General features: G+C 34.9%; 1 protein-coding gene across 1 annotated transcript; it reads right to left on the bottom strand.

Moving 5' to 3' along the window:
* Positions 1–965: 965 nt before the first annotated feature.
* LOC120632735 lies at positions 966–11,816 on the bottom strand. The gene is made up of 5 exons (XM_039902726.1): positions 11,788–11,816; positions 6,549–6,685; positions 5,439–5,540; positions 3,215–3,325; positions 966–1,506 (listed from the first exon to the last, which is right to left on the bottom strand). Exons 1-5 carry the CDS (start codon positions 11,813–11,815, stop codon positions 1,399–1,401), a joined length of 486 nt encoding a protein of 161 aa, XP_039758660.1. The 5' UTR covers position 11,816; the 3' UTR covers positions 966–1,398.
* Positions 11,817–13,540: the final 1,724 nt, after the last annotated feature.

Consider the following 13,540-nt stretch of genomic DNA (forward strand, 5'->3'; position numbering starts at 1 on the left):
AAAGCGACGATTTATCATTTCTGTGGCTTGTTTATCGTTGTTCATTTAGATTTTAGATCTGAATCCAATTTAAAAGCTCGAATACCATCACAGTTTGGAATGGGTTGATAGAGGATTCAGGTTCGAGGCTCAAGCTTAGTCAGAGGGGGAGGGAAAAGTTACCAACTGCCCTTTCTGGGTTCCGCACGGAAGATATGAACTAACCAAAACATAGATTTAATTTTCCGGCCGGCTGACGTTTCACATGACGCGGGAAGCGGTGTTAGCCCAGTGGGGCATCGACTTCACTTTCGGGGGGCCCTGTTCGAATCCCAGCACCTCTAACTTTTCAGAGTTATGTGCGTTTTGAATATTATTGTTGCTGGCAACTCGGTCCAGGACCGTGGATTGTGGAACTCCCTACAAAACACCTATGTCCAGCAGTGGACGTCAATCGGTTGAAGTGATGACGATTTTGATTAGTGTAGTAGTAGCAGTGGCGTGCTTTTGACCAGGTTATACATAAAACAGGGAGATGGTATAAAATGAGAAAATCCTAATACTATACGAGTTATAAAAAAAATTTAGGGTAGGCAATGCTTTTGCGCATGTATGAAGTGCACGCCACTTTGTAGTAGAGCTGTTTGTACAGCACAACAGCATTGTTGTAATGTTGTGTCTGAAAGGCGTGGTTGCCGGTGTGAATGGGGACCTGGGGCTTAACACCTACTCTTCTCTTGATGGACACAGGGGGCATGTATCAGGACGTGCTTCTTGCATGCCCTTTGAAGTGTTGCTATATTTATAGGCGATGGTTTTCCAAAAAGTTAAAAAAAAAAAAAAAATTAAATGTAAATAAATAAATTTAAGTAAACTTTGGAGGTGAGTCGGATAAAAAAGGTTTACTGTTGAAAGTTGCTAAAAACGTATTACTGAAAACTTTTAATAAAATAAACTATGGACACTAAAATACTGGTAATTTTATTATGAGTACAGAAAAGATTAACAATGATAATTGCGCAATTCAGCAATGTAGATTACATAGGCGAGTTTAATAACCGTGAGTTTAATCTCTTGAAAACCTTTTAAAACGTGCAAGTCAAACAATGTTTACACCACAGAATTTGGAACATACAGAACCCTCATTCAGCCATTATTGGATGCAGTTTCTAAAAACAGTGAAAACGCCCCGCATACATCTCATGGAACTACATCTCCCGCGGAATATTGTTAGCTGCCAAAGCTTTAGCCAATTAATGGTAAACGTTTAGAACATTAGAGGTAAAATAATTACTGTCAACTGCTAAATGGTATGAAGTGACTAAACGCCTGATCGAGAAACACTACAAGAGTGGAATGGTGTTTGATACTTCAATAATAGTCGTGTACACGGCTTCTGTATGTTCTTCATTCTGTGGTTTACACCTTAATTTTTTCAGCCATCTTCAGCAGGATACTTCTTATGAGGTTAGCAAGGAGGGGGTAGTTTTGCCCCAGCAAAGGAGCACGTAACTGCGGGACGCAGACCTGTGTTGTAACAAAGGTTTACGCTTATTAAGGTAGTTTAAAGTAGAAATACTATCGTCCGGGAGGTATATAGCGGGTTCCCCGGGCGTCTAACAAAGCCATCATGAGAGACATGCCGTGGTGGTTTTTAGTCTGGGAATACCCCTTTAGAGGGGGGAGTCCCACATAACCTACGTCCTGCCCAAGGGTCGGTGGTAGCAACAAAGCTTTTCCACCAAGCCACGCAAACAAAAAGGTAGTAATAATAAAAAAAATCGGAACCGTCAGGATTTGAACCTGTGACTTTCTGGATATCGCGGCCTGATTATAAAAAAGCAAAGTGTCATATCTTTTTTCAAACGTGTCTTATTGTAACATGAATCTTTGGAAAAGTAGATCGAAACAGCAATGTTTCATACTAGATGGCGTCTACAGTCGATATTAGACTGATGTAATATACTGCATATACTAATTCCACGGTATGAGAGCAGTAGCTCAATTGGTTTAAGCGGCCGCAATTGCCAGAGAGTCCGCAGGTTCATATACTGTCAGTTCCGAAAATATTTATATGCATTTTATATTTATAAAATTGATAGCTCCACCAAGTGTAGGTAAAAACACTAATACAAATTATAACACTCTCCTTTGGTTAGGCTTCGAACAGTGCGTGTTACCAGTGATGACTTATGACACAAAAACTGTTGCCTGATAAGAAAATTCAGAGTCAGTCAGCAGCCGATGTAGAAGGCAATGCCCAGAGTACCCATCTATGCGTGATATAAAATAAAATAAATAAATATACTACAACAATACACACATCGCCATCTAGCCCCAAAGTAAGCGTAGCTTGTGTTATGGGTACCAAGATGACTGATGAAAATTTTTATGAACGATATACATAAATAATACCAAAAAAAAGTAGTTACAGAGATATAAATACAAAGCAAGAGAGTAGAATTTGGTGGCATTATTGCTACATAGCGATTTCGTCCAGGCAACCAAAGGCGTAAAAGGAAAAAAACAGAAAAGAGGTAGGTGGTGAAATCAATGGGATTTAAAAATTATACAAATATATAAATAAAATATAAAACTATATATATATATATAAAAGCGCAGAAGGGCCTTCTGCTAAACTCATTTCTGAACTCATTGTAAATTAACAACTCTTCTTTTAAAATAACAGCACAAGTCAGAACACAACATTATTATATTCCTCTAGTATGTATTATATCACAATAATAATTATTCCAATCTATATTACTAATTATCAGTACTTCAATAAAGACTATCATAAAGTAATTTGTTTAAGTTAACAAACAGCGATGCGTCGCAAAAACGGCGCGCTGTTTCTTTCCGCCTCTCGAGAAAAACCAAGATGGCGATCCTTTTCCCCGCTACCATAATAAATTTATTTATTTATTCACAAGAATGTAGGGTACATACAGTTTTTAAAATGTAAAGTAGTTATTATAATATTAATACAAACAAATGCGTGCCTCACAAATTATATTGGTGTGTATGTAATAAACGCGACGCTCCGCTAGAGTGACTTTGACAGGCCGTATTCACTCTAAACTTTGACGCGCCGTAATATATATAAATATATTACATATAAATACAAATAAGATATAAACATACACGATATTAATGTAAACTACTAACAATCATATATAAATATGTAAATATATAACATAAATATCAATATATAACAGTAATATAAAATGATCACCACAGCAAGTACAACCACCAGGATGGGACACACAAGGTTGATGAGCAGAGCCAGCATCGTCTTCACCAGCCACCACATACCAACCACCACCAATACACTGGCAAACATCACCTGGAAAGCAAAGCAGCATTTTAACCTCTTTTAACCTATTGCCTTCAAACAGGAGGAGGTTATAAATTCGGATTTTCTTTTTTTCATGTGTGTCAAATCACTTGGCAGTTATGCTCACAAAGAAAATTTAAGATGTATACACAGTGTTTGGCGACGCTTTCTCTAGGGATTAAATTAAAAAAAACTTCAGTGTCTGTATGTAAACACGTAATTACACACCACCGGAAGAAGAAAAATAATAGATTCTCGACACAACCTTTCACTGTTGATACGATCTCATTATTGAATATAATCGATTTAATATTTGATTCGTTTTTAAAGTTTAAGTTAATAGTTTTACTAAAAAAATATGAATTTTATTCAGATATTAAAAAATACTATTATTTTACATGTTTTGTTTGTAAGTCGTAAGTATCTTTTATATGTACACACTATTGATGAATTTCTTAATGACAAGGTTGCCTGGAAGCAAGCCGCTCCGCTTTCATGTCGCACAAGATGGAACAAAGATTGTTAAATTGTTAAACGATGTTGGAAAAGAGCAACTGCTGAGTTTCTTGCCGGCTTCTTCGCGGTAGAATCTGCCTTCCGAACCGGTGATGGAGTCACTACAAACAGAGATACTTGACATTTCAAATGTGCCTACTTGTTTTTTTTATTTTTTTTATTTACGACTCCATTTAATATTCTTTATTTATTTGCTTCCGGCATCAAGGCCCATAGGCGTATATTGATTGATCAGTTTCTTTACATTTCCCAAGGCACTCATTGATAACTAGGATTTCGAAACTTCCGCGTATATTCCGCTCTATTATGCTGTCATGACTAATCCAATACGTGTGTACCTCTGACAGGAAAATCGCACGCAAAGAAAGAAAATATGACACAAAATGTGTCTCACTGTGGAGCAGATGTAGGGTAATATTCAATTTAGATGAATATAACCTTTATAAATAAAATAAATAAATATACTACGACAATACACACATCGCCATCTAGTCCCCAAATTAAGCATAGCTTGTGTTATGGGTACTAAGATAACTGATGAATAATTTTATGAATAATATACATAAATACTTATAATACACATATAAACTCCCAGACACTGAAAAACATTCATGTTCATCACACAAACATTTTCCATTTGTGGGAACCGAACCCACGGCCTTGGACTCAGAAAGTAGGGTCGCTGTCCACTGCGCCATACGGCAGTCAAATTCTTCACTTTCTTTATTAATTCACATAAAATCCCACACGCCTGTTCAACATTATCGTCATCAATTGCCTATTATATTCCACTGCTAGATTCCAGGCCTCTCGCAACGGGATGGTTCGCCTATAAGCTAGCATGATCACTGAAATTTTCATTGAAGCAGCGCTATCCTTACATACAAACAAGAATTGGAAAATAATGATGGAATAAGCAGCGTTCACTGATGCAACTTTCATCATTTCTTCCGCCTTTTTCTCCTTTTGGTGTTTGTCCAGTTTATTCTTGAACTGATTCAGTGATACTGCAGTCACTATATCCTCAGGCAAGGCTTTCCATATCTACAGTAAACCTTCTCATCTAGCGCATAAAGCCTTACAAATAAACGTAGCATAATTAGTTATTCAATATTTTATTACACTCTTGACGTTTCAGTCATAAACTGATTATAAGTGTGACAAAACACTGCTCAATTAAATGAATAAATAAATAAATATACTATACAAACATCGCCATCCAGCCCCAAAGTAAGCGTAGCTTGTGTTATGAGTACTAAGTTGACTGATGAATAGTTTTATGAATAATATACATAAATACTTATATACTACAGATCAACACCCAGACACTGAAAAACATTTCCTCCCACAATGAGAAGGCATTAGGCCGTAGTTAACCACGCTGGGCACCCTGTGTGGACTCCACACGCCTTTGAGAACATTGTGGAGAACTCTCAGGCGTGTAGGTTGCCTCACGATGTATACCTTCACCGCTGAAGCAAGTGATATATTAAAGTGCACATAACTTACAAAAGTTAGAGATGCATGCTGGGATCCGAAAGAAAGCCGAAGTATGCTAGTATATTGTATTACTATATTATATTTAAAATATCTTATTAATAAGTACCTGAGCATCTTCATGAGCCTGCAGCCAAGATTTTAACGCAGTCACAGCAGCCTTCGTGTTGCTCTCACAATCACCGATGCATGATCCTCGTGACATTGTGAACTGTGAGTATGAATGAATGAATGAATACACTTTTATTGTACACCACAGAGAAAATTTACAGAGATACAAATACAACATCACAATAAGGTAGAACGTACAATTTGGCGGCCTTATCGCTAAGTAGCGATCCCTTCCAGGCAACCAAAGGCATACAAGAAAATGCTGTACGAAATTAGTAGGTGGTACAACAAACATAAAAGAAATATTAGAATTTTAAACTAAATAAACATAAAACATAGTACATATTAAACATAACATATTAAAGATATGTACAAAAATAGAAACATACAAATACTCTACTATAAATACATAATTAAAAAAAAAATATGTAGAATACGAAATAAACAAAATAGAATACAGTGATCATTCCCAAGAGTATGTATTGTGAGTATGTACATTAACGATTAATAAAACAAGAACCCATTAATAGCCCACTACAGGGCGCGGGCTTCCTCAGAATGGAGAAGGGTGAGGGTAGTTTTTTTTTTGTTTCGCACTCAGTTATCCTCTAACGTGGTGTCAGATACCTTCTATATGCGACTTTTGCTCTGAATAAGTGCCAGCTCACGATTGTCGTGATATAGTTATACTATTTTTTTTTTGATTTTAACTTCACCTTCTACTTATGCATGAGTGGTGGAGCGCTCCGTCAAATGTCATACATATTTATATATATATGTGTTAATAATGTAAAATTTTTAATTAAATTCAAATAAGTATCAATTATAAATGCAAAAAAATAAAATAATTGCATTTAATTCAAATTAAAGTGCAATATAATTAGAATGTTTTTTAGGCCGTAGTCTACAACGCTTCACACGCACTTGAAAACGTTATGGAGAAATCTGAGGCATGCAGGTTTCCTCACGATGTTATCCTTCACCGTTTAAATCAAGTGATATTTCAATTGTTTAAATTAAAACGCACATAACTCCGTCCGTTTGTCCGGTCGGCACAAACCCCACTATAACATAAGGGCACGAAGAATATTACTTAAAACAATGTTACCTTTACCGTGTGCCCTAGGAGAGTCTTCTGCCAGCGCAATTCTTCCGGCATGTACATTTTAAAAGCTACTCGGTCTACCACCTCTGTCGATAACACTAATGAATTGATCAATCTTTTTTTATTTACCACACGTTGGCCTATAACAATAAAAATAATAAAAAAAATTAATACAATTTCTACGACATTTATATACATGCCTACTAATATTATAAATGCCAATGTAAGTTTGTTTGTTACGCTTTCACGCAAAAATTACTAAACCGATCATCATGAAACTTTGTACACATATTCCTGAAGGTATAAGAATTAATATAGAATGCTTTTTATCCCGAAATTAAGCTCAGTTCTTTTGGGAGAGTTCGTTTAATGATTTTACACCATAACGCCGTCAAATGATAACCGATTTAAATAATTACTTTTGTACTTTAGAGGCTATAATGTCTGTTTAATTTGGTCCAAATTTTGTGTAGATCTGATGAATGTGATTGGAGATAGAGGACACAACTCCTCAGCGGACGGCAGCCAAACCCGTCATTTAAGGCTTATTTATTTATTTATTTATTAAACTCTTTATTTGTATACCACAACATTAACATATTTAAAATATAACGAAAACAGAAACATCGAAAGAAGTAGTAATACAAAAGGCGGCCTTATCGCTTAATAGCGATCTCTGCCAGGCAACCTTAGAATTAGGAAAAAAAAGAAGAGGAGAATAGACTGCTGGTGGTACAAATATTAAAATACATACATGCAAATAACTACATGCTAATAAATAAACTAGTGTACACAAATAGACAAATAGATACTATAACATACAATAAATGAGTATATACATACTATTAAAAGTCGTTAACAATATAATGGGCCTTAACTGCTCTTTTAAATATCGCCAGTGATTTGGATCGTCGTATGCTCAATGGAAGCGCATTCCACAATTCTACAGCTCGTACGCTAAACGAACGCTTATAAAATTTTGTCCTATGATAAGGCATACACAGCGTCAGCGCACGGCACGATCTTAAACCAGATTGCTCACCAAGAAAAGTGAACTTCTCTTTTAAATACGAGGGAGTATGTAGATGAAATAACACACAGTACAGAAGAGAAAGTACATGCATATCCCGGCGACGACGAATAGGAAGCCACTTGAGTTTTTGTCGAAATTCGAAAACATGGTCATATTTGCGAAGGCCAAATATGAACCGAATAGCAAGATTTTGAAGACGCTCAAGTTTATTAAGCTGAGGCTTAGCTATCCTAAATACATAAAGTGCGTAGAATTACACCTAAATCGAATGCCACATGTCTTTCAAAAAACAAAAACAAACGCCGACGAAGTCGCGGGCGAGAACTAGTTCTCTACAAAACAATTTTTTTCAACGGTGTTTTCTCGTTGTAAGTATAAAATGTCACCCTAACTACTATATAAAAATAATAGCTTTGCTAAGCCATTATTAAGATATTTTTTTCCTCTACTGACAAAAAATAAACATAAGGTTTTTATTAAAAAGTACATGCTATAAATTATATACTTTACGTGACCCGTGCGATATATCCACGCGGGTCATCTGGTATAAATGTATAATATACTTTTTTGATAATAATGAAATCGTTCAATTCCGTGCTCATTACCTACAACACAACTAAACGATTGATTAATTTCTCAAAGACAAGGCTTCTTGGAAGAAGGCCGCTTAGCTCTCATCTGTCACAAGATACAAGAATTCTAAAGAATGTAAACTATAAAATGATGTTGAGAAAGAGAAGTCTGCTGAGTTTCATGCCGGCTCTTCTCGGTAGAATCGTTCGGAGTCACTGCAAACAGTCTTGAGTGAGATTTGACGTTTAAAAAGTGCTTATAAACTATGCTTACTGTATGAAATTTCGAATTTTGAATACGTTTAATTGGTTTAAGTCCATAGTTGGTATTAGACCAGCGTGCGTTTGGATCCCTCGTAGCTTTAGTTTTAAGATGACCAATTTAGTTATCGCCATCAACTCAATTCTATGTTTACATGTAAATCAAAAATGGTATATCTGTGCCTTTTTGAATAAAGAAATATTCGACTTTGACTTTGATATTTTTTCTTTTTAATAAGTTTCGCAAGAATTTTGTTTGGTGGAAAATATACACCTATGTGGAATCGCTAAGTCATTTAATATATTTTGGCTAGTTTTTATAATACTACTAGCTGTCCCGGCGAACTTCGTACAGCGGATATATTTTTTTATGATTGTTATATTTTAATACTTATTATCCTATTCCGGTCTAAGAGAACTCCAAAAAATCAAATACAATAAAAATTGGTCCAGCCGTTCTTGAGTTGTAAATGGTGTAACTAACACAACTTTCTTTTATATATATAGATTACGCATCAGTTTTAGTAACTATTTTAATTCATTACTACCGATATAGTTATAAAGTAACGTCTTTCTTCTTTTTTGTTTTACCTATCAAGCTTAGGTTTTAATAATTGTGCAGTAAAAGCTTTTGTATATATGATGTTTGTGTCTTCTGTGTTTACACATTATTTTATTATTTTTTTGATACGGTTTTCTTTTTGATATACTGTCTACACTTTTCACACGTTTTTGTTATTGTTTTTCCTATTGACCTTTGTATATATATTTTATTTTTCATAAATTACGCTTAGGATCGATAAAGATACAGTAAACGTATAATGGCATTATTCGGTGAACAGTGTATCTGAAAGTTTTTGGTTTAATAAAGATATTTAGACGGCCGATTGGCGCAGCGACCCTGCTTTCTGAGTCCAAGGCCGTGGGTTCGATATCTACAACTGGAAAATGTTTGTGTGCTGAACATTAATGTTTTCCAGTGACTGGGTGTTTATCTGTATTTTATAAGTATTTATGTATATTATTCATAAAAATAATTCATCACTCAATTCAGTACCCATAACACAAGCTACGCTTACTTTGGGGCTAGATGGCGATGTGTGTATTGTCGTAGTATATTTATTTATTTATTATATCCAAAAAAAAGCAAAAACGACCCGCGGAATGTTGCTAGCTTACATCCATTTTCCACATTTTCTCGTAAAGTTTTAGAACATTATAGGTTCAATAATGATTACTGTTCGAGAAACACTACTAAAGTGGAGTAGTTTTTGATACTTCAATATTAGTCGTGTACACGGTTTCGATATGTAAGCGTAGCTTGTGTTATGATTACTAAGATGACTGATGAGAATTTTTATGAATAATATATATAAATACCTATAATATACAACGCTCAGACACTGAAAAACATTTATGTTCATCACACAAATTTACCAGTCGTGGGGAATCGAACTCACGGCCTTGGACTCAGAAAGCAGAGTCGCTGCAATCGGCCGTCAAATACAATAATGGGGTTTTGTAATGAAGGTTTTGTATGTTCTTAATTCTGTAGTACCTAATATACCTGACATGACATCTCAACTCAAATAATAGGAAACTAACCTGACAACATGAAATAAAAAGAATAGAAAAATAAAAAACATCTATCCATCTATTAAAAACATAAAAATTGTTTTTATTGAGTAAAAACGAATTTAGTATTTAAACTTTTTAAGTATTAAAAAATCACATCTTTATCGAGGCTTTGAATAAAATAGGTTTAACTCAGAGTTGCCAACCGACGATGTTAGAAACTGATTGAACGATGAATATGAATGAAAATTGGTCTAGACACATTTCCAGGAATTTTCCATAATGAACGCTAAAATATGATTATTCGAATTTGTCTCTTTAAGAACTTCTGTAGTAGAAGTAAAGCATTTGTATAAAAAGAGTAAATACTAAATTTCTACGTATGCCCTAATGGGAAAGAATGAAAGAATGAATGAATGAATGTATACACTTTTATTGTACACCACAAAAACATACAGAAAAATTTTAAATAAAAATATACCACAAATTATACAATTTGGCGGCCTTATGGCTAAAGGGCGATCTCTTCTAGACAACCAATGGCGTTAAAAAACAGTTTAAAAAGAGAAAAGAAGGTTTGAAAAAGGTTTCACCTAACGGTCGTTATGCCATGACATTCTAGTTAAGATTTTTAGGTTAGTGGAGGCCCAAGACATTTTAGGATCTATTTATTAGATCTTCATAATCATCCGCAGCCTAATAACGCAATAATTCTGGGCATAGGCCTCGCCTCTCTTAGGAATAGCAGTTTTAGAGTATAGACCACACTGCTCCAATGCGGGCTGGTGGGCTTTAACGACTACTACCACAAGCCACAGATAATAACCGGGACGGGACGGCTTAAAGTGTTCTCCGAGATACGGTGGTTGATACCGCCAATTTGATACCGCCAATTTCCTAACTCCAAAAGCTGGTACTGAAAATTGTTTTAATACAAAATAAACAATACCTTATTTTTCGCCTGACCTAGAATTCGAACCCAGATCTTGCGATTCGTAGTTGTACGCTAACTACTAGTTATATATAGTGATATTTTTTCGCCTCTTCTAACTAGGCTAATCACCTATTAAGACTATCTAGTCAAAACAATTATGTTGCAGAATTTGAGAAGCTATTGTTTTAGTTCTATCCCATTGGACACTGAAGACCAATTATTCTTTATCAGAAATGCAAGAAATGTAGCTTAATTAATGGAATCGCGAGATTTAACTAGTTGGTATTAACTAACCTTTTCTTGGATGACTGGGTGACATAGAATTTGAAATAACCCATCCATAATTTCCCAAATAACGTGCAAACATCAATTCTTTTTTTTCATAGTTTTCAATTTTTTACGTGACTGCTTTACGATTGATTTTGAATTGATAGATGCAGTGTTTGTTTGACAGCTATGTTTGTATTTTATTTATCGCTCGATGGTTTTGTTACCGGCACAAAAGAGTTATTATTCGTTCTCACCTCGTTTAAACTGTTTCAGTTTTCGTATCCTCTTTGGTTTGCATAGAATATAACCAAATTTTATACACAAACAAAGCAATGAAACCAAATCAAGCAGCCTCTAACATTAAATCTAACGTGTCTGCGACGGCGCAGATTGTTTCTAGTCCGGAGAAGTATCAACGGCTTGCCTTCTATGCCGCTAAGCAGTACTGTTGCAAGGCTGTGTTCCAGTCTGAAGGACGTGGGACTTAAAATCTACGCCTTAAATTGATGGACGCAGGGTCATGCCATCCTGCAGTAAGTGCTGCTTAAATACCTCGTGAAGTATTGCTCTTTTTACAGGCGATGGTTTCCAACTTACCATCAGGTGGGTCATCTGCTTGGTCCATCAATTCCTACCAAAAAAAAAAAATATCTATAAATTCCGACTTCTTCTTTTTCTTTTGATTTATGGCTTTTCGTAAAAATTCCGACTTATGTAGCAGCGCACGATCTGTCAATCGCGCCAACTGTCAGACCGATTAATTTTTTTGCTTATTTTTTCCCATATCGAAAAGGCAAAGGTATATCACCGTACAGCCATCGGCTTGGGTTACATTAGAAGGCGCTTTTGGCCATAAAGTCCGCAACAACCTTCCAAAAAGTATGAAGGGAAATAGGGATTCATTTACTTATGTTAAGATTACTAGCTGTTGCTTGCTTCGTCCGCGTTTTTTTGGTTTTTTTTTCAGATATCTAGCGGGAACCGTAATTTTTTCCGGGATACAAAGCAGCCTACGTATTAATCCAGGGTATGATCTATCTCCATTCTAAATTTTAGAAACATCGTTTTAGTAGATTTTGCGTAAGGAGTAGCAAACATCTATCTATACATAAAAAATTTCGGGTTTTATTAAGTAGAATAGGATTTAAATTGTTAAACGAGAGTATTTTACCAACAAGAGTATAAACAGAATTATCTTGTTCTTCCACTCAATCTCGCAAAATGATCCTCCATCTTTAAGGGGTATAAAGTTTATTTATAACAATTTATTTTCATTGCAAGTATTAAGGTTAGGCTCTAGCTTCATTGCCTCTCATTATATTAATGAAGTCTTATTTTGTTCTGACGCAGGAATAAAAAAGTCTCTACGTTTGCCAATCGCCTAAGAGTGCCGCCCTGAGGATTAACAATTATTCATTTTAAAGTCAGCATCTCCTGAGGAAGCTCCGGTTTCTGAGCGAAACGTGCTCAGAGGTTACATTGCTTATGATCTGTTTGGTATGGAGTATAAGTATTGAAGAAATTATAAATTATACCATACAGATTCTCCTGCTTTTCGGGAACTATAGCAAATTAAGCTTTATTTTCATAAAATGAAAACCATCAAAATCCTCTACTGTTTATTGGTCCGTAGACAACAAGAGTATGCTTGCAAAATATGGAACCCGGCGTATCATATTATTTCAATAAATTAGAAAGTATTCAAAAGAAATTTATCAGATTCCTTAAGCACAAATTTCACCTTCCTAAAACTTCCTGCGAAATATCATACACGTTGTACCCCTTCATATAAATAGAAACATTGCCGACGTTCTTACTTGACAATGTTAGAGGGTCAATAGATAGTCTGAAATTACTTACTAAGTTATTTTATTATACCCTCACGATTACCTAGGCATAAAAATTTCTGCACGTTCCTTTAACAAAAACTAAAATAAGATTTAATTATTTTGTAATCCGTGTCTCTTCCCTTCTTAATTCTGTTGCAATGACCCCGAAATTGATTAATTTTATGGTAAACTTAATTTTTATTTATAGTTTGCTGCATTTTCACTGGGTTCTACCAAGTACTAGGTTCTGTTTATATAAAACATATCGGTGGAAACCTGTTATTTGTTTTTATTCAACCAATTTGTTAAATATTTAGTATTTATAATTTTGTTTTTGGTTTTCCAACTAAAGAAAAATAAAATAATAGGAGAGAAAAGCAAATAAATGCAAAGATTTGTAATGTAATATTAATAGTAACAGAAATATTTTTTAAAATAAGAGATACAGTAAATTGTTCTACGAATTGTATTTGTATTATTAATCACTCCAAACTGTCCCACATTAGTATAAACAAGGCGAA

This window comes from Pararge aegeria, chromosome 2 (assembly GCF_905163445.1).
Source record: "Pararge aegeria chromosome 2, ilParAegt1.1, whole genome shotgun sequence".
In the NCBI taxonomy this organism is placed as follows: Eukaryota; Metazoa; Arthropoda; class Insecta; order Lepidoptera; family Nymphalidae; genus Pararge; species Pararge aegeria.